This window comes from Bombus pyrosoma, linkage group LG11 (assembly GCF_014825855.1).
Source record: "Bombus pyrosoma isolate SC7728 linkage group LG11, ASM1482585v1, whole genome shotgun sequence".
NCBI classification, from domain to species: domain Eukaryota; kingdom Metazoa; phylum Arthropoda; class Insecta; order Hymenoptera; family Apidae; genus Bombus; species Bombus pyrosoma.
This window is the reverse complement of record NC_057780.1, coordinates 6177255-6200593: the sequence shown is the minus strand read 5'-3', so window position 1 is coordinate 6200593 and position 23339 is coordinate 6177255. Positions and strand designations below refer to the sequence as shown.

The 23339-nt window shown below is 29.0% G+C and overlaps 1 protein-coding gene and 2 long non-coding RNA genes across 13 annotated transcripts; 2 read left to right on the top strand and 1 right to left on the bottom strand.

Annotated features, from left to right (window-relative positions):
• Positions 1 to 865: 865 nt before the first annotated feature.
• On the bottom strand, positions 866 to 21011 carry LOC122572633 (antichymotrypsin-2-like). 10 transcript variants are annotated; one of them, XM_043737837.1, is made up of 10 exons: positions 20943 to 21011; positions 16758 to 16879; positions 16467 to 16649; positions 16133 to 16343; positions 15782 to 15996; positions 15508 to 15693; positions 15294 to 15429; positions 6969 to 7078; positions 5920 to 5997; positions 3910 to 4031 (listed from the first exon to the last, which is right to left on the bottom strand). In XM_043737837.1, exons 1-9 carry the CDS (start codon positions 20950 to 20952, stop codon positions 5920 to 5922), a joined length of 1251 nt encoding a protein of 416 aa, XP_043593772.1. In that variant the 5' UTR covers positions 20953 to 21011; the 3' UTR covers positions 3910 to 4031. The 10 variants fall into 10 exon arrangements, 9 of the variants coding, with proteins under 9 accessions (XP_043593780.1, XP_043593778.1, XP_043593772.1 ...); XR_006318514.1 differs by lacking the exons at positions 3910 to 4031; positions 5920 to 5997; positions 6969 to 7078 and adding exons at positions 13120 to 13310; positions 13531 to 13743; XM_043737845.1 differs by lacking the exons at positions 5920 to 5997; positions 6969 to 7078; positions 15294 to 15429; ... (4 more) ...; positions 16758 to 16879; positions 20943 to 21011 and adding exons at positions 866 to 1465; positions 2436 to 2571; positions 2642 to 2827; ... (2 more) ...; positions 3586 to 3768; positions 5392 to 5535.
• On the top strand, positions 10016 to 10743 carry LOC122572644. The gene is made up of 2 exons (XR_006318520.1): positions 10016 to 10150; positions 10469 to 10743. It is a non-coding gene; the product is annotated as an uncharacterized LOC122572644 (long non-coding RNA).
• LOC122572646 lies at positions 11078 to 15287 on the top strand. Of its 2 annotated transcripts, XR_006318522.1 has the most exons (4): positions 11078 to 11599; positions 11706 to 13159; positions 13237 to 13418; positions 13956 to 15287. It is a non-coding gene; the product is annotated as an uncharacterized LOC122572646 (long non-coding RNA). The 2 variants fall into 2 exon arrangements; XR_006318521.1 differs by lacking the exon at positions 11078 to 11599 and having other exon boundaries at positions 13019 to 13159; positions 14678 to 15287.
• Positions 21012 to 23339: the final 2328 nt, after the last annotated feature.

The following is a 23339-nucleotide window of genomic DNA, read 5'->3' as shown; positions in this document are numbered from 1 at the left end:
TTTACAAAAATTATTTTGTAACTTACTTTATTCGCTATTTGTATATATTCATGAAAAATCGTTTTAAATAGACGACACGAGAAATAGGAAGAAATATAATAAAAATGGCTTTACTTAATAAACTGTAGTACTGTAGTTGCTGAGTGTTTGGTTGGAAATGATTCGAAATAGTATTTTCGAGGTGTGGCTAGTTACAAAGAAAACAGCTACATCTATATCTTGAAAACGATATAATCGATAAGATTATACGTGAAATTCCTGAAACGCAAGTGTATTGTATAATATGGATTGTGTGATGTAATATGTAAGATGATGTGTAATATGGATTAATTCCAATTGGATTAATAGAAAGCTAAATAGTGTACAAAAATTTCTCTTGTATGAAAGATGAAGGAAATTTACTTCTTGACCGTTTTATGGTATTAGAAAGGATATTTATAACGAAATATTTTAGATCTTTCTATATGCACGTATATATATTATTTGAATACATTTAATAAAATATAATAAGTGATGTCACTTCTTAATAATTTCATTCTACATATAGAGCATATAAACCGACATATAATGTAAGAAAATGTTATGCTTTCTCGAAATATTCACGATTGATATATATACCGCGAAATGTTCTATTCTTATCACAATATTTCTCATGATTAGGATTTTTCTGACAAAGTTCGCAACTACAGATTGGTTCCCGTGATCGTTGTGGGCGGCGGTTTGGTGAGCAAAATGGGGGTATGATTTATCATCGCAACAACAATATTTACAAGGATTCCATAAATAATATTTTTCTTGTGAGTATTCTTGTGTTTATATTTTATGATTTAAAAGGTACGAAAGAAAGAAAAAGAAAGAGGAACAATGCTAAAGGAAAAGCTTCATTTACATAAGCTTATATTTATTGTGAGCAAGGTATTATTAAAATGCTTATAATTAGGGAGCATACGAATTAACACTTTACCGACCGATAGTCTATTAATCGGTCTTCTGTCGCCGACAATCTTTCTCATTATTTGAACACTAATTTGTTATTTAGTACTAAGCTACCTTGCTCAGTAGCGTCAGTTGCGTTGCTTTGTAAGTTTCAACAGTTTTATACCAATTTGAAACACTTATCGTTCGCGACAAACGAAAAGAATGGTATTGGAAAGTCTAGACCGAAACAGAGCCGGCGCCAGGGAGAATCTGCGTCTGAGCTGCCGGTCGAACGTGCGTATGCTATTGAACCGCTAGCGGTCAGTAAATTAATGTTAAAATAATGTTAATTATCACATTACTATGATACTGTTATTATGACACTACTGTCCTTAAAGTTTGGGTTCCTTAACAGAACCGCAGAAAAGTGAGAGTATCATATCATTTCCCTTTTCGTCATTTATAGTTTTGATGATATAATAAAAGAATGGCTTATTAATTTTCATCCTCGTTTTGTAAGGAAGACACCTGAAGTCCATCCAGGGATCTGGAACAGAATTATGCTAAACTTTTATACTAATAAACAAAACTATTATATATTAATATATTATTGCACATTAATTAAAAACATGTTATAGGAACATAATTTGTAAGGATAATAAATAAAACAATAATAAAACATAAATATAAAAAATAAATAAAAAATAAATAAAACATAATTTCTAATAATAGAACAACAGGAGCGATGTGAAGCAAATATTTTCACGTTCGCTACCGGGTGTCACACATGCATACATGTGGAACGGCATAAAGAGAATATTATAAGCAGTTATAACATGGACGATATTTTAAAATATGTATAAACTAAATATAAAATATAAAATATGTAAAAATGAAATGTAAATGCAGCCAAATCTCATTAAGTAGAAAACCTCTGTAAGAGTATTAAACGCGATAAGGCAAAGCATTCATGATTTAAAAGTTTTTCGGCACTTACCTCGAAATCAGATTCGATCAAATGTCGATAGTATTATAATATTACAAAGAATCTTGTTCTGTCAAGTTTACAAATACTCATATGTACAATGTAAGTATCTAATCAACAATGCATAAAGTTAGATAACTACATTCCAACTTATAAAACAGCGAAATAAAAAAAATTAATCACGATGCAAACGCATTATAAGTGGCTCTTTCATGCAAATTACTCATACTAACTATCATGCAATTAATCGTGCTTTTAATTAATTTCAATCTTATCAGTGATAAGACTGTAACAAAGATTTTTATTTTCGTTTCCTTTTTCTAGTTTGCTAAGCACATTATAGCATCATCTCATAGAAAATATGGTCAGATATAGAATTAGCCTAAGTACTGAAAATCATTCAATAAATGAAAAAAAACTTCTTGTCATATTACATTATTTTTTGAATATTTTCATGTTTAATAGTTGCATAAGATGATATTTTGCTTCATTTAAACATAAACTCCATAACATATCATGTTTATTCAGTTACCATAAACAGCGGCAGCTTCACTTCCTTCTTCATTCACTTCAATGTATGCCTTTTGTATAACATCACTGATATACAAACTTTCACCATCAGCAATCTCAGAAAAATCAGCAGTAGTAAACGCATCAGTCAAACCCATCTACATAGAATAGGAATTAAAATATAAAAAATAGTTATCTGTAGATGAATTAAACTTTATATATATATACCTCTTTTAAGACATCATTGAGTTCGAGCATACTTTCCACCTTGAACTTTGGTAACCATAATGCCGCTTCTATCTCATGTGCTTGACTTAGAATGTTCGCTAAACTTGTACTTTGTAATTTTTCCTCAACATCAGACAAACCATCAATTTCATTTGGAAGAATTATGATCATACTCAATTCGTCACCCTAGAAAATTTAATTGCTTCTCTTTGTATTGCGAAAAGTTTTACAAGGAAGCACATTCTTTTTATGCATTAGTGCCTTTTCCTTCCAAACTTACCTTGTATGGTATTACAATGAATCTAGCATCTAAATCTGAAATTCTCCCAAGTGTGTATTTACCATGTCTATACATTGTAGGAACATTTTTTACTTCAACTTTACTAGTATGAAATGGCATATCGCTCGTCAACTCAGGGTCGAACTTATCTTTCCATTGACCTTTAAAATATATTGCATTGACAAGTACTAACCTTGTCATGCCATCTAGCATTTCTGTTCACAAAAAACATTTGTAACAACATAAAACTTCATAGTATGATTGGCCATATTGAAGTTAAAAAGCATTCAATCTAAATTTTCTATTTCTATAAAATAAACATATACAAACCAGCAGTTATAAGCTCTTTAATGAGATTATTTGTACTTTGTTCGACCCAACTATTAATAATATTTGCAGCTTCCTTATTTTGAGCAAAGTTTACCAATTGGGAAGCAGAACGGAAGTAAACTTCTGTTAAATTTTTGTAACTTGGTTTCAAATTTAAACTTGCTGCTACGAAGATTTTATTTGCAATAACCAGTTTATTGTCTTTAATACTCTACATTAGAACATGTAAAAAATATTATATAGTGCAAAATTATACATTTATTATTTTATATTAATAAATTTACAATTTATACTATACATTAAATTAATAAAAGCAAAAGGTTGAGATACCTACATTGAGATTATCAATGAGTGACTGATAACCAGATGTGGCAAGACTCTGTGATGTTGGTAGATGAAGTACATTTCTAAACTGAGCTTCTGTGTTTCCACGAGCTCCAAAAGCAGCCATAGCAAGAACAACACTTGCACTTAAAGGGGACATTATAAGATTGCCAGGATTGTGTTGTAAAACAGTCTGAAAACAATTTGCATCTCTATAGTCTATTTATCTGAAAACAACTTGTATTTCATAATTTATTCATCTTCAATCATTTGCAGGATGCATAAGCATTTCATAAACAGTATTTAGAATAACTTTTGAATTCCATTATTTTACCTTGAAAAATGAAGAACTAAATTGATCTGCACCTTCCACAACGGAGCGCAGTGCTTCAACATTTTTCTCTGCCTCTGACATTGTTATTAGGGCAAGACCAACCAACCAGAAAATTTGTATTACTAAAAAAATTTGGTAACAAATTGTTATTAAAAACTGGCAGTATAGATTGTATTGCAAATCTTAATAATAAATTTCTTGCTTTATAAACTTGGATGATTATGCGAAATTGATTTCCGCTTTTTTTAGCACATNTCCTGTACGCTTCCTCATTACCATACCGTTGCTTTCAAAAAGAACTTCTCAAATATCATGACTGTTCCTGAAAAATTTCGAGTTATACGAATATTTAGGCTGACCTCTTATCGTCCGCGTAAGGAGGTTTGCTCGCGTGCAGGGATATTTTAGCCGACTTTAATTAGCAATAACTAAAGAACGTAGCCGAAAACATAATTTTTTTATTCACGATTTTCCTCTTATTTCGGCTCCAAGAGTCACCTCCTAAATTTTCGGAAACCTGCAGCCGAACAACCTGTATATAGCTTTTTCGCAGTGAAATGTCTAGCATATACCCAACAAAAATATCAATAAAAAACAGTAAGTTCTTAATTAATATCATTAAAAAATATACTATAAAAGACATGAACTAGTAAAAGATTGACATTATTACTTGGAAGTATCATTGCACTATAAATATGTTACAGCCAATATATCGAAGAGATTGTAACATCAACCACATCTCAATCCACATCAGAGTCCAAGTTTACGTGACAAGATCATCAATCGGGTCTTGAGACTTAAAGACAACATTATTCACACAGTAGATATCTCGGAAATAACAACAAAGTGTCGTTTAGAAATACGTATTTCTGATATACATTAATCTCCTTCGCTTGTTGTAATAACATCCTTTCATGTAAAAGTAAAACTGACGAAGATTGAATGTACATAAGGAAAATAATTACTTGAAGAGGAAGGTTTAAACGAGGATTAATTGATTTCATTGATTATCGAAGAGAGATTGTGTATAGTTTAAAGAGTACTTGACTTACGCATTTATCGATAGTAGCACTTCAAATATGTAAGTTCTCTTTTTTACGTAAGGAGCCCATATAATCCCTTCATAACAACATTACGCAAGGATTATTATGAAAAGTATCAATAAGATAATGAAAATGGCAATCAGAAAAAATGGCCCTGAACTTTTTAATGATATCCGCTTCCTATCTCTCATCATAGAAATAAGTATTATATATTTGTCGTTTGATGAAATATGTTACGAGCATATAAATATGTATAATTCATATACACATGCTGTCAAAAAATTTATCTGACTCAATGAAATAGAAACATAAGTAATCCATAATAGGCATGTTTATCAAATTTTAAGCATTGCACAAATAGCACATTTCCCGTATAATATACCTGTTGACACATTCTTTAAATAATAAAAGTACGTTTACTTCATCTGTACACACTTACACTACTGCGTACGCTGTGCTGGGTACGTGGGTATATGGGCACTGTGTTAGAAACTGCTCACAATTCGATGAATCGGAGTGTTCGACAGGTCAATTAATTCATAGTTGAAGTTTGAAGCGCTAATGCTTGAAGTAAGGTTCGAATGACAATTGCGCATGAATAATGATATAAACGCTGAAATATCTGACGAACCTTGAGTAGTAATAGAAAGAAGCATAGGAGTTGGAAATAAAATCTTCTTTCCAACTTAACTACGTGAAATGAAGAATGTATAGATATAATATATGATATTAAGATAATTATAAAATATTTTTGTCATTGTCTAACAAATTGAATTTATTTTAGACCAGACTACTAAAAGTAAATTGGAATACTATAGATTTTATAAATAACTCAAATAATACGCATTAAATATTTAACAAAATTATTTTGTAATTTATTTGATTCGCTATTTGTATATATTTACAAAAAAGTGGTTTAAATAGGCGAGGTGGGAAATAAAGAAAAATATAATAAAAATGGCTTTACCTAATAAACTGCAGAACCTGTAGTTGTTGAGTGTCTGGTTGGAAATGATCCCAAATAGTATCTTCCGAGTCTTGCTAGCTACAAAGAGAATAGTTACATCTATATGTCGAAAATGAGGTAATCGATAAGATTATTCGTGAAATTCTTGAAACGAAAGTGTATTGTGTGTAATATGGATTAATTCCAAGTGGATTAATGGAACGGTAAATGGTGTACAAAAATTTCTCTTGTGAGACAGAAGAAAGAAATTTACTTCTTGATCGCTTTTGAGTATTACAAAAGATATTTATAATGAAAGGGTCTACAAGGGTCCCATAAATAATATTTTTCTTGTGAATATTCTTGTGTTTGTATTTTAAAAAACTGGCACAATAATAATTANAACGATGATTAAACTATGATTTAAAAGGTACGGGAGAAAGGAAAAGAAAGAGGGACAGTATTAAAGAAAAAGTTTCCTACTATAGAAAATATTTTTGATTATATAAAAATAATAAATATTAATAAACTCCCTCTTTCTCGTTTTTAAGTTATTAAAGGTATATGCAATATCTCTTTATATCATCTTTATCTATAAATATCTTTATGTATCTATCTATCTATCTATCTATCTATCTATCTGTCTATCTATCTATCTATCTATCTATCTATCTATCTATATAGATATATATATATATATACATAAAGATATTTATAGATAAAGATGATATAAAGAGATATAGATATAGATATAGATATATGTAGATACATAAAATATATATATATATACCGTTGACGAAGGAGTAAAATAATACAAATTTAAGATGAATGCAATATATTTATTGTGAGACAAGGTATTATTAAAATGCTTATAACTACGGAGCATACGAATTAATTATCATATTAGTATGATATTGGTATTATGACATTACTGTCCTTAGACTTTGGGTAAAATACTGACACAATAATGATTAAACGAAAATTAAACTATGATTTAAAAGGTATGAGAGAAACGTAAACAGAACCGTAGAATAATGTTTTTAAGGATCATCAATCTGTCCTCTGAATACCTTTACGATGTCTTGATAGTCTCTTTGGTTTTGATAAACAGCATAATAGAACGGCCGATCAATTTTCATTGGAGTCACACTGAGAAACTTGTCAGCTGTAACTGTTATTCCTGGAACAAATTTTATATAAGCTTTTCTAATACCGTTTTAGCAAATGTACAGATCGAAACTGAATCTCTACAATTTCTAGGATATCTTAATTTATCATAGAAGAAACGATTCTGCATAACTTTTTCCTGTACATGTAACCGCTGCACAGTGTCAGTTTTCGAGATATTCGGAAAAGGCCGTCGGTACCGGTGATTAATTCTGCGTATGATTATGCGTTCGTGGTAGCATATGCATCCGTATTGTGGCCAGCAGCATTACGACGAACGGATAAAATAACGTCTGAGACGAACTTACTGCTTGACTCTTGTTTATAATCAAAAAAATTTGGGTTAAGAGTCATATAATCTTCCAACTTATATGATAGATCGGTCAAATTCAACTTCATAAAATAGGAATTAAAATATAAGAAATAGTTATCTTTTAATGAGTTACACTATATCACTGCGGCCTCATTTTCTTTAAATTTGCTTTGCACCTTGAACTTTGGTAACCATAAATCTATTTGATGCATATTTCCTTGACTTATAATGTTGCTTAAACTTGTATTTTCATTCATCTATATTATTTCATTATTTCATTATTTCATTACATCTATATTATTATGTATGCGTACTATTAGTTTATAAATTTTTCAAGTTTCGTTCAATAAAGATTACTGAGAAGATAACAATGAAATACAAAATTTATAATTTATACTATACATTAAAATAATAAAAACAAAGGGTTGTGAGACATACCTACGTTGAGATTATCAATTCTCGGATGGTTTCAGTTCGAGGTTCGCTCACGTTGACAATTGCACAAAGAATAACAGAGTACTGTCGGCGTTGCAGCCGTGAAAAAGATATCGAAGCCTATTAGACTGTGTTCTTGCAAGTGGGAGACGTCGAGGCCTACTGGCCTCTACATCATGCAGGTGAAGTTTTAATTTATGGCACCCTTAAGTGTTGATGCTTTCTCTCCCCACAGCGGAGGGTGACGAAGGCCAGGTGGCCGTCCCAAACGTTGGAATTCCACATTTTCTCACAAATCAACATATTCCCGATTTAATAATTTAATTTGATATAGTCAATTTTGTAGACAAAGAAATTCAGGAAAATATCAGTATATTGCGCACGCACAATTATAATTTACCAAATGTCCAGCTGGACAAATTGTAAAGTACAAATTGAATAATAAAAAATAGGCAAAATTCACTGCAGTAGGAAATGTTAATTTCTGTAACATATTCAAAAATGATCGAAAACCAGGAGATGAATGAGAGGTAACAATAATTTCAGTATTCATTTTATCTGTTTATTTAATTCTTCCCTTTCCACTTTGAATACCTTACATCCATATATAATCTTTACCCCATAAAAATATAAAAATAATATATTTTAAGGATTATTGATGTGTCCATTGAATAACGTTACGATATTTTGATCTTCAGATTGACTTTTATAAATACTGTAGAAAAATGGTCGGTCGATTCTCATCATTGGAGTAGGAGGAGGATTACGAACACTCGTAAGAACGAAGAGTATTGCTGAAACAAATTTTATTACTATTATTGTTATTTATGTTGAAATTATTATTGTTTTAAAGAAATTGTTTAAAAAGGAGAGAATATGTAGGATTTATTTAATTTCTTTTTTATTTAATTTTCCGAAATGTATATATAATTTCTGGTGTAAGAGCAAAATAATCCAAATTTAAAGTGAATACAACACATTTATTATTAGAACTTATAACTTAGGTATTATTAACTTATAACTACGGAGCGCACGAATTAATAATCGCATTATTATGATATTATTATGACACTACTGTTGTTAGATTTGGGGTTCGTTTACAGAACCGCAGAATAATGATAGGTTAATATCATTTTCCTTTTCATTGCTCATAGTTTTTATGATATAATAAAAGAATGGCTGATTAATTTTGAATTCCCTTATATTACGAGCCAGTTTCTTCATAATAAGCAAACCTGAAACAGAGTTATGCCGAACGTTATGTGTAAGTGTATGAATAGAACAGAAACAGCGATATGAAGCAGATATATACACGTTCGCTACCGGAAGTCACACATGTATACATGTTTGAAAGCACTAAGAGTTACCCAAAACTCACTGTTTCATATCTGTGACGGAATATTATCTAAATATTGATATTTGGAATATGGAAAGCCACTTTTTCCTTGAACAACTATGATGAATGTGTTAATATTGAAAGTTTATTGTAAAACATGAAAATTATTAAGGAAGCTACTGCCATCTCGGATTTCAACGACATTTACAATATGTTGCAGGAATCAATATTTCGAACAACTTTTTCCTTTGCACGTACCAGCAGGTTCTTCTAGTTTTCGAGATGTTTACAGAAACTGTCGGTAACACTACAGTGAATAATACCTATTGTGCGTACGTTACAGCGCATGCGTTAGCATTGGTTGTCAGCCATCATGCGGCGGTTGGATAAACTGACACCTAAACCTATATATACTTTAAACAAACGATAAGAATCAGAATTGAGTCAGGTGTCAATTTATCCGGCCGCCAATCAATATCAACGATTAAACTGTCACAGACGCACAATTGTAGGAAGCAATCACTCCCCAGTGGTACCGAGAGCATTTAACAAATATCTTTGAAACTGATACTTGACGAAAACAAGAAATTATTTAGAACCATACCGCCGACGACATAGTAAACAATCATCGAAATGCAATCAAGGCCGCAGCGTCCTAGATAATTACCTGAAACATTCTCCGTAAACAATGTTAATAAAAAACATTTATAATATACAACAGTACAATTGTCTTAATTCGATGAAAATTGAAATTCAGGGTGCAAAGTATGTGTAAAAAACAAAATTGCAAAGCTTTTAATCGTTTCTACGATATTGATAATATTATGGGAAGATGAATAGTAAACAGAAAATTTCAATTTTATAACTGGGTTATAATAACATCATAATTTCCAAAACAAAGTATATCTAGTGGTTCGTATATTGAAATAAGTAAAATATCAGACTAATCCCTAACTGATATTTTCCTCTATATCATTTGTCTACAAAATTAACTGTATCAGGTAAAATTCTTAAATCGAGAATACGTTGATTTATAAGAATCAAATGGAACATTATGTATATTAATTTCGTACCTCAAAATCGTGAGGTGCAAATTATACAGGTTGTGAAGCTGTAATAATTCGATGAATACTCTACCTTTTTAGCTTAATGATTGCTTACTTTCTATTTGCTACTTAATTTTTTAAAAGTGCTCATACCGTGAGTCACAGACACATACACGCGCGCAGGCACGCACACACGATATTTTTAAAATATTTGTAAATACAGTCTTCGACAAGACCATGAAATATTGGAATAAGATTATTTTTTGTTCCCAGATTTGTAACGATTTTGAGGATACCATAAAAGAAAGGATGGTTAATCGTCATTTGCATTATTGTCACTGAAGACTGTAATACTGCAAAGAAACCTGGAACAAATTGTTTAATGATTGTAATAATTTCAATTGAACAACGCTGTTTCCAATTTTTCCTTTTACTCTTGCTATGTGGTACGACATGACCGATAATGTGTTATATTATGACACCATGAAGAAAAGACAAAAAATTTGTACATGACCTATGAATAAATTCCTTACAAACAAACGCAAAAAGGAGTGTTAGAGAAATTATGAATGTTTCACATCGTAGAAGTTCCTGCTTTATTACATTTGATAATAAAAGAAGATACGAACGAAAGCTATTTTATTTCAGCATTTCAAAAATAAACAATACGTGTATACATGGAATCAAAAAAAGCACAAAAATCTGACTGTTAATTATATTATATAACTGCTAATCAAGGTTTAGTTAGCAGTCCCTTGAATATCCAGATTGGCAAATCAACGTTATAATGTTGAATTGCAAAATAAAAAGGTCTATCAATTTTGAAGACTAAAGTTGGATGTGAAACTTCGAATGCTTCGGCAACAAATATGAGACCTAAAAAAGACAAATATTATATATGAATAAATGCTGTGAATATACACTAATGTTGCCAATACCAATATACACGTGTCGATGTTATTTTTCTTGTAACAACAAAAAGTAGTGATATGTATAGACCAGAGAATGAACGTAAACATTATTTGGACAAATGTAAAATGAAATTCTGAATTTACCTAACACAGATCATATATATCAGAAGTAATTTACATGCTAGAAAGTGAATTTTTAAAATTAGTCGAAATGATATTGTTTTTTGTAACTTTGCTTTAAATGAACATAAAATTCCGATATTAAAATATCTGTCGTATAAAATAAGAAGCAACGATTGAACTTGATAAACTTTTGGAAATAGTTCGAATTTGTTTCATATGCGTAGCAGTACAGGAAAATCTAGAATATGTAGATTAAGATTTCCGTTTTTACTCCACGAAAGCAAAGCCAAGCCGTGAAACCAAGAAGTAGCAGAATCATCTAATGTATTTCCGACTTATTCATAAATTTCAGATTTATTTAATAAAACAGGTACTTTGATGAAGAAATAGAAAGCGAATACAGCTTATTCATAAAAGATAATGTTATATAATGTTATAATATTTTTCATACTAATTTGAGAACCAATGTTTTATAGGATAGAAAATTAGAACGTTATCAATAAAAGTGAAACTCGAACTCCTAGAAAATCAGTAAATCCATCTTCTCGAAACAAATGTGGGAACAAAAATTTGAAATGTAGAGTATTTGCATCATTTGTTGTTAGCATTTATTTCTTAATAATTTCACTGCTTAGAAGGTTATTTCTAAATCGAAACAGTAGAACTTACGATCGTGCCTCGACAACTAAAACGTACTATGGAATATTGTTCAAAATTATATTGGAAAATTGATTTATCTTAGTAAATTTTGGAACATTCTAATACTTGTTAACACGTTAGTGAGATGTAACAACCGAAAAATATAATTTCAACATCAAAGGTACGAATCTATGCATCTTTGAAAATTAAAAAAGAAACGATATGCACAACTATATACATTATAAATAACACATGATATTATATATGAGTAAGTCTAATTTGGTAAGTTTAATACCAATGTTTCAAAAGTGGTTTTTAAATATACAGAATGTTCTACGAAATAAAATGTTCGAGCGATACATTACAAAGCATACGAATGTTTTTCGGAGGTGAAGGTAATATCGATTCTATTCTTTTAAATGGAGTCATGTATCTTTTGTACAGTAGTTTATATATTTTTTAAATTCTGCACATAGATATTGAAATGTTTTCATTAGAAAAAAAAAGAAAAATTTGATATACAAAATATAAAGAAAACTATAATAAGCAGGTATGAAGATATAATAAATATTATACTACAAGCTGTTATAACAAAGAAAATGATATGTTAATAATGTATGCGATAACGTGATAGGAATATGTTGCATTTATCAAATACTCGACATTTAAATTAATGCAATAAGAACACAGTACAGCATAGTGAAAAAATTAATAAAATTTTCTGAAGACAAGACAAAATCCTTATGTATTGAGTCTTGATTGCTTTGCATATTAAATTGTAAAAATAAATAAGGAACAATTTATTGTTTAAAGGAAGCAAGTTAAGTTTAAATATGTTACAAGGAACTAAATATAATAAAGTGATAGAAACATAAGATGGAGATGAAAATTTTTAATAGAATACAAATTATATTGTTAACAATAAGTTAGATTTATATACATAAAATCGAAAAATCTTATTTCTTCTTCCATATATATGCTTCATAGTGTTACATGATCTTTTAATGGTATTGCGCGATTTCCTTTGATCAAATAATGTTAATATAATGTATTTTAAGATGCAATATGAATGAGGACAACTTTCTCCACGTATAAACACTCATCTATTTAAATCAGTCGATCCAGTCAAGAAACTTGTTATGTTAAAATTGACAGAGATTGGCAGAACAATCCACGATATGGTGTATGCTGTTAATCCCTAATTTGATGTTTAATAAGGTAAAAAAATGGGAAAAACGTAGAGATCCATTATACAGTGTAAAGTCGATATGTTATCTATTTAATTTTCAAGGTAGTAAAACGAAATTACGATATAGATACGATATTCATTAAGAACAAAATCACATTGTCGTATTTAACGATCGACAGGAATGGTCGATTGACGTGGAACTCAATGGGCTTCGGCGGTGACCAAATGCTCGAAAGAGGCCTTACACTGAGACCTGCCACAAGTAATTAATAGTGAATTATTCATTTGTGCCACAAGCACGAACTAAATAGAGGAAGAATTGGATCACTACAATGTGCTATGTTATTATATCAAAATTAAGGTATGCGAAATGATATTATTGGAAAAACATTAAACTCATAATATAGAAGATTTTGCTATATTTGAGTGAATGTGAAGAAAGGAAAAAGAGCGAAGAAATTGATAGTACGTACAATTCTTGACAAGAATAGACAAAGTAATTGACTTCAGTTATTTCAATAAAAACATATAACATAATCAAGGAAATCACGCAGTTGTCTCGCAGTCAATGACGCGGCCTTTGAAGAGAACTACGTTGTCATCCCGTGATGTAATTGCATAAAAGAATGGTCCATTTACTCGAAACTCTTCTAGGGAAGGAGACAAGAAGAACGCAATCTCCATTTCTGTCGAAAAAAATTGTATACTATTATCAATTAGAAGAAAAACACTTCAACCAAATTCGTTTCCACTAGATTCGTCCATCTTCCTCCCTCTTTTTCTATTTCCGATTTATGTGATTTTGTTAATAATTATAATAGTTATGATTCATGATTAATATAATTATCATCTAACTAAGGGGACAATGTAAGTATAATTAGATGAATATTTATTGCAGACTCAGCTCTACTAAGCTACACATACTACATCCTTGAAATCTAATATTATCAAAAACTTACATTTTGAAAAACACTTCTAATATATGGTCAGAATAAATTATTTATTGACAATATAAATAGTTCGTTTAATATGTAGTCAATATATACTTAGCTTCTTTACTTATAGTATCTCCATATTATTTTTCACTAAATGATTAAGATATTGTATAAAATAAACTAATATGAAATATAAACATGTGAAAACACATGATAACAGACTATTAAATATTAATGCAAAGAAGTGTATATTTAGAAATAACAGGAAGCATACTATTTCATGCAGCAAACCAAACATGAGGAAGCATTTTGAACTATTGTGTACACACATAAACACGTTATAGTTATATAATTTTTGATATAATAGATTTAAACTTATACAGAGAAAATAAATACACATACGCATATTTACATAGCTTGCAAAAAATTAGGAAGAACATATATGCAAATTTTTATTAATTAGACTGAAATATTAAAATATGAAATAATAATACTAATAAACATTCTCTCTCCAAACTATTCAAAAGCTCAAAAGAATCATAAATTAAGCAAAAATTGGAACCAAGTAAAATACTGTTATTTTATGTGATAAATTTATGTGTTTTTGTATACTTATCTTGTAGTATATCACATATAATAACATGATATTGTTATAATATTAACTGTATTACTTTGATTTTTTCAGTTCTTCCATTTTTATTCATATGTCACTTTTATATTTCCAAATTATACCTCACAATAGTGAATATTATTATTGACATAAATAAAGTTAGTATCTTTTGGAAAGATACTGAAAATGTTTGGTTGGTTGGTTGGTTGTTTGGTCGTACAAAGTGCAGCTCTCTGTGGGGTGGAAATCTGGAGGCGACAGGGAGATGGAAGGATAGATTGAATCCAAAGAAAATATATGAAATGAATCTTAGGTTTAGGTAGAAGCATACCGAATTATATAATAATAGAGAAATACAAAATGTGGAACTGCACATCAGGACAATGAGAAAGGCTTTAAATTATAAAAAATGGGTAAGAGAGTCATTCATTTCAAGATGACACATCATCAAGAGTGTCATCAAGAGTTTTCATTTTCTTTTCTTAGTTTGCTAAGAATGTTATACTATCACCTTGTAGGAAATATGATTAGATATAAAATTAGTCTAAGCAATGATTAGACAACTAGAAATCATCCTCTAGCCAAGAAGCCAGAGCAGTATGAAATAAATAAAAAAATAATTTTTGTATTTTTTTAAATTTAAAATTTTGTTAAATATAAACTGCATAACATAGAATGTTTATTTACTTACCAGTTGCAGCAGCAGCTTCGCTTCCTTCTTCATTTACTTCAATGTATGCCTTTTGTATAACATCACTGACGTACAAATCTTCATCAGCAATCCCAGAAAAGTTAGCGCGAGCAGTAAATGCATCAGTCAAACCCATCTACATAAAATAGGAGTTGAAATATAAAAAATAGTTATCTCTACATGAATTACGCTTTATATATATATATATATATACCTCTTTTAAGACATCATTAAGTTCAAGCATACTTTCCACCTTAAACTTTGGTAACCATAATTCTATTTCTTGCTCATACCCTTGACTTAAAATGTTGGACAAACTTGTAGTTTGTAATTTTTTCTCAACATCAGACAAACCATCAATTTCATTTGGAAGAATTATGATCATACTCAATTCGTCACCCTAGAAGATTTATTTGCTTGTATTTCACAAAGTTTTACACAGAAGCAGCTTCTTTTTATACATTATTGACTTTTTCTTCAAAACATACCTTGTATGGTATTACAACAAATTTAGCATCTAAATCTGGAAGTGCTCCGTATCTGTAATTACCTTTTCTATACATTGTAGGAACATTTTTTACTTCAACTTTGCTAGTATGAAATGGCATATCGCTAGTCAACTTAGGGTCGAACTTATCTTTCCATTGGCCTTTAAAATATACTGCATTGACAAGTACTAATTTAGTCATGCCATTTAGCTTATCTGTTTACAAAAAAACATTAATAATAACATAAAACGACATAATGTGGTTAGAAATACTGAAGCTAGAATGCATTCAATAAAAAATTTCTATAGTATTTTCTTTATACTTTAATAAATAAAATAAACATATACAAACCAGGAGTTATAAGCTCTTTAATGAGATTATTTGTATTTTGTTCGACCCAACTATTAATAATATTTGCAGCTTCCTTATTTTGAGCAAAGTTTACCAACTGAGAAGCAGAGCGGAAATAAACTTCAGTTAAATCTTTGTAACTTGGTTTCAAATTTAAACTTGCTGCTAAGAAGGCTTTATTTGCAACAGCCAACTTATTGTCTTTCACATTCTACATTAAAACATGAAAAAAATATTATATAGCGTAGAATAATGCATTTGTTATTTTATATTAATAAATTTACAATTTATACTATACATTAAATTAATAAAAGCAAAAGGTTGAGATACCTACATTGAGATTATCAATGAGTGACTGATAACCAGATGTGGCAAGACTCTGTGATGTTGGTAGATGAAGTACATTTCTAAACTGGGCTTCTGTGTTTCCACGAGCTCCAAAAGCAGCCATAGCAAGAACAACACCTGCACTTAGAGGAGACGTAATAAGGTTGCCAGAATTATGTTGTACCACAGTCTAAAAACAATTTGCGTCGCTATAATTTATTCATCCTCAATCATTTGCAGGATAAATAAGCATTTCATAAGTAGTATTTGGAATAAATTTTAAATTGCACTATTTTACCTGGAAAAATGAAGAACTAAATTGATTTGCACCTTCCACAACGGAATGCAGTGCTTCAACATTTTTCTCTGCCTCTGACATTGTTATTAGGGCAAGAGCCACCAACCAGAAACTTCTTATTACTAAAAAAAATTTGGTAAAAAATTGTTATTAAAAACTGGTAAAATAGATATGAAATTTGATATATGTATTACATATAATATTATTTTATATAATAATATTATTATCTTTACATATAAGATATATGTATATATATTATATGTAAAAATTAGGAACTTTATGATTAAGTATTGCTTTAAATAATTTTTAACATTAAAAATTAAATTTACTATCAATCAATATATATATTACATGAAATAATAAATGACCTCTTTAAAGTTCTGGAACTTAACACCAATTAGAATTTAATGAAAATATTCTATAAGTTTAAAAATATTTTTAATACATTTTAATATATTGTATTATTTCATACAGATAATTTGTATATTGTTTAGAACATTATCAGTAATCATTATCCAATACCAAACATTTCTTAATACAGTAATAATCGAGACCTAACATATGAGCCGTTTAAAACAAAAGCGGTGTAATTCAATCTTTCGTCTATTAGGTTTAACAACACATCTCGAGAGTACAACCTTCACTGTCTTTTGTGCACAGGAGATGTAAGTATCATTAGTTTTTCGATGGATAACAGAATAAGTGAGAATCGCCTATCCAATCCCTTACAGAATTCTTACTTTATCTCTCATTATTCAGAAATCAATTTTTTTTATTTATACTACTTTTGCATTAAATGACTCATATAGAAGATATATTCATTGTAAAGTGTATATAATTAATGTACAAACAATGTGTAAGTTACACAGACACCCGTAATTTCAAAGTTCAACGTATTCATAAAAATTCAAGATTTTACTATCCGCAAAAGATTAAGCGGCCAAGGTCAACAACTACGCAACACGATTAACGAAAACCAAAATGAAAGTTTCAAATAAAGTAAGGACAAGTTACGAAATTTGAAAACTAAATATCAACGTACACATATTTTTTATTACCAAATTCATCAATAAAACGTAAAGTATTTAAATAAGTACGAACATTCGAAATACTTGACGTATTTCCAACAAGAATAATTTATATGGCTATTATATAATTATAGAAATACTATAAACTTATTATATCGTCATTATTTAATCGCTTTTTAATACAAATTTATATGAATATTTATAAATTTAATAAGCAAGTTATAAATAAAAGATTAATTATGTTATAGTTAACGATAATAATGTACATATTATGAATATTTTATAATTATCTTTATATAAAAAGAAGGTGAATATGCTAGCTTTAATAAAACCATAAAATAAAAAATAAATATTTTCGCGATTGAGGTAAAGTTGGCATTATGTAAATTCTTATCTCATAAAGCAATCCTTTATTTATTTCATTTTTGCTAGAACCGACGAATATGTTCATCACATATTAGATACCAACTAGTTATTTATGTAATTATTGCATATTTGCTATTTTCTTTGTAATCTTTATAATTTTTTATTTATTTCGACTAACAGCAACTTTTACAAAAATTTTGTACGCGTCACCTTGTAAACTAACCCTTCTAATTTTTCGGAAAAGCTCAAGTCGTTTGTTTCAGTTTCAAAAAAAAGTTATTCCGTTTCAAAGGAGTTTCGAATATTAATAATTTCGTATGCGAATTTGATACGCATAAATTTACACCTCATATTTCTTGTCTGATACAATCATATACCATTAATTACGTAAATTAACTTATAATATATACATTGTTTTAAATGAAGTAAACAATAGTAATTGCTCATTGTAATAGTGTTAGATTAAATTAAACGAGACAAAAAAGATATTATATTGTTAAAAGATTATTAATTTAAATGTTAATTACTTATTAATTATTCGTTCTATTTATAGTATTTTATCATTATTAAATATTCGGAATTTCCGTTGATAAAAATAAGCATATAAAAAATGCTAAATTTAATTATGACAGCTTCTCGCGTGTCATGCACTATACATACATGGCATATATAGAGACGAAGATAATGTTTCCCGTAAATCTCACCGGGGAAAACCCATTATATACGTGAATATGCATTGTAATAGACTTATCATTTTCAACGCGACTAAAAATAGCATACAAATGCAGTGGAAATAATGATTTAACAATAATTTAAAAATCACATTTACTACATTGCGCAGTCACAGTGATCAATATTATCATATATCGTGCTATCGCTGTCAACGGTATTTATCGATGGATAAATTGCTTTTGTTTCGTAACACATTTTATGGATGTGATAAATATAATTGTTTTTCTAATGTAACAATTACGATTATCTTGATTTTATGTAAATTTTACGATTGTTAATATAGATTATTATGTAAATATTTTTTAAGCATATTTGTAAATATTTGTATAATAAATATTTATACATTAAGTTAATACTTTATATTTTACTATTTCAGCAATATACTTTTATAATTCTGATGGTTTTACATCTGAGATATTTCTGAGTAACGTATATGGTTATATACGTTAAAATTACAAATAGATAGATAATTATGAGTAAGAATGCTAGTTAACGTATCAATAGATATTAAATATCTCTTCGTTGAAATATCTGTTACACAAAGATTCACGAAGTTACTAAAAGTAGATACAGGATACATGCCTCGAGATCACTTTAACCAATCTAGATATCAATAAAACATAATGTGCTTCATTACAATAATTTATCTTGTGACATATTTAATAGCAGATTTTCTCAAATGAGAAAGAAACGCCACGATATTCGTATCGTCACCGAATGTGTACGTTTCTCACCACTTGATTATTTGAAACTTGATTACAGCAATCAATATCATATAATTATAAATAACTAAAATAAATATTATCGGTTAAAGAAACAGAAGTTCCATGAGAAATGCAAATTTTGTACATATAAAATTGAATTGTTGTTACTTATATTAATATTTTAACTAATTTCATTTTCCAATTCAGTTAATTAAAACGTTATTTTTAACATATCATGTAAGTAACACTACATCAAGTTGATTGGTTTTCCTTAATACTTAACTATTTATGTATAAAAATGATATATATAAATAAATATAATTACTTGCAAAATGAAACGATGAAAGGATATTCGTTCAAAAATTTCTTACATATAACATATACTCATAAAATTCTATTCAAATACGAAGGAAATGAAGAATTGAATGAGAAACAAGTTCTTTGTCACTTATGAACGTAATACGGATTACGTATTACGTAAAAATGGTATCAAACATAATGGACCTACACTTCGTTCATTATTTACTTATACAGCGGTTAATGACAGTGTTCGAACGACCTCTAAAATAAAATAACTTTTTAAAAATTTGACCAAATGATTTGAATTTTTTTTAGATGTTAGAAGAATTGGTTTAATACACGACATATAAAAAAAATTTAGTAAAAATTGCAATTATTGGAATAAATAAAAAATAGTAAAGATCTTGAGGAAAGCAATAAAAATCACTTCTTACAATATTTTTATCTATGCCTGTAATGAGAATTCAAACAATGTTTCATAGGTTTATGCCAATTATACATATATGTATGTACATGCTTAAAATTCCAACGAAATGAAAAGTTTAGCAATAAAATTACGCAATGAAAAGTTTAGCAACCTATGCCCAACAAAAACATCAATAAAGCACAATAAGTTCTTATTTAATATCATTAAAAGATATGCTATAAAAGACATAAACTAGTAAAAGATTATTATTTAGAAGTATTATTGACCCGTAAAAATATTAAGGCTAAAAGGTCGGAGAGAGCATCAGTCTAGTCTTAAGACTTAAAGACAACATTTTTGCTGTACAGTAGAAATCTCGAAAATAACAACGAAGTATTATCTTTTTGAAGTACGTATTTCTGAAACACATTAAACTCGTTTGCTTGTTGTAATAACATCCATTGCTGTGAAAGTAGTATCACGAAGATTGAATATACATAAAGAAAATAATTACTTGGAGAGGGAGGTTTAAATGATTATTAATCGATTTGCATTAACTACCGAACAGAAATTGTGCACACTCGGCTTAATCCAAGGCGAGATCCGCGATAACCTGCCTTGTCAAATACACATATGTAAATTTACTTACATATACGCATAGTCGCGATCCGCTCGTCTTACCGGTTAATCCTCTTCTAAAGTTCAACGCAGACTGTAAGAAGAAACGTCTGAACGAATATAAAAGCGCGATAAACAACCTCAGAAAAATCCTGGCAGTGGGCAGGGCGAACTACCAAGGATCGGTAACGAACGAACAGCCAATCACGAAGTACGCATTCGATTGTCCGTAGAATCGTACAGATCAGACAAACATGAATTTTAAATCTTATTGGTATTCGACTCTATATCCTAAATGGACTTGATGTTACAAACATAGACAGGGTAACGGTATTGCGACTAATATTATCAAAAAAAATACTGTTAATATAAATATTTACATATATCTATTATATGTCTCCTCTGTAGCTAGTAGATTTACACATATTCTGTTTGTTCATTCGAATAATTTTCAAAAATGTGAAGTTGATTTATTTAAAAGTTATTTGTGTAAAAGTAGTAAATTTCTTCTTTTATTCTATTCGCTCTTCTATAAAATAATTCTAATAGTCCCAATTCTACGAAAGAAACTAATTTTAATATTTTTTGTATTACATAAAATTTTGTGTTACGATACGTATACAATGTATTTTTATTATGGTTTCAAAGCACTATTGAAATAAAATTTAAATATATAGTAAAAATCGTATATTCACATGAGCTCTATCAAAATATTTGTAGTACAACGACGTTTTAGGATTTTGCTACCAGCGATTTATTTCGATCGATGTTTACATTAGTTACGAGACCTACGCATGAATTGAGAGATATGAATAAACTTGATTGGAATTCCATACGCTCTACCAGTAAAAAAATGACTGAAATATTCTAAAAATAATATGTATGTGTAGATTTTCCTAGATGTGCTAATGGAAAATAAGTAAAGATAGGCACGCAATATTGCTATTAGTCTACAATAATAGATTATGAATATCGTGTTTCGAAGTTGATCATTTAAGTAATTAAAGTACAAAATATTGGTTTTATATTCTATTACAAATCTGAGCAAATTAAATTATAAGGAAAGTAAAACTTTTTTTTACCACATATCTTTACTTTGATGAACGAGGAAAGGCTTAAAATTATCGATTTAGACCTAAAGAGTACTTGACTTATGCATTTATCAGTAGTGATACTTCAGATTTATAAGCTTTTTTTTTGTTATAAAAGGAGACAACATAATCGTTTGATAACAACATTTTAAAAGAAATATTATCTGAAGTATTCACAAAATAAAGGAAATACCTTAATAAAAAAAGTGACCTTGACCTCTTTAATGATATCTACTTTCTATCTCTCATCACGGAAATTAGTATTACATATTTGTCGTTTGATGAAACATGTTATGAATATATTAATACGTATGATTCATGTACATATGCTGTCAAAAAATTTATCCGATTCAATGAAATAAAAACGTAAGTGATTCATAATAGGTACACTTACCGAATTATAAGCGTTGCACAAAAAGCAAATTTCCCGCGAAATTTATCACATCTGTTAGCACCTTCCTGAAGACATTACAACTATATTCATTTCACTTGTGCGCAATTACCCTACTGCAGTAGGTATTGTGTTAGAAACTGCCCACAATTAGATGGATCGCAGTGTTCGACAGATCGATCAACCGACAGCTGTAAGCTGACGGACAAATGCCTGAAGTTAGGTTCGAATGAAAATTGGGCATGAAAAATAAAACAAACGTTGAGGATTCTGACGAACCTTAAGTAGTAATAGAATCAAGCATACGAATTGGAAATGAAATATTTTTTTTCAGCTTAACTTCGTGAAATAAAAAATNGTATAGATATAATATATGATATTAAAATAATTACACTTTATAAAATATTTTCGTCATCGTTACAATGAGAATATGTAAAAAATTGAATTTATCTTTTAGTAATAGTCAGACTATTAAAAGTAAATTGGAATTCTATAGATTTTATAAATAACGAATAAGAGAAATCTATGTATCTAAGAGTACATGTATGCAATGTATAGGATCAAATATATTACACACTAAAACTATTTCACGCTTCAAATACGCATTAAATATTTTACAAAAATTATTTTGTAACTTACTTTATTCACTATTTTTATACATTTGTAAAAAATCGTTTTAAATACACGATAGGAAGAAATATAATAAAAATGGCTTTACTTAATAAACTGCAGTACCGTAATTGTTGAGTGTTTCGTTGGAAATGATCCCAAATAGTATCTTCGGGGTGTGGCTAGCTACAAAGAAAACAGCTACATCTATATCTTGAAAATGATATAATCGATAAGATTATACGTGGAATTCCTGAAACGCAAGTGTATTGTATGTAATATGGATTAATTCCAATTGGATTAATAAAAAACTAAATAGTGTACAAAAATTTCTCTT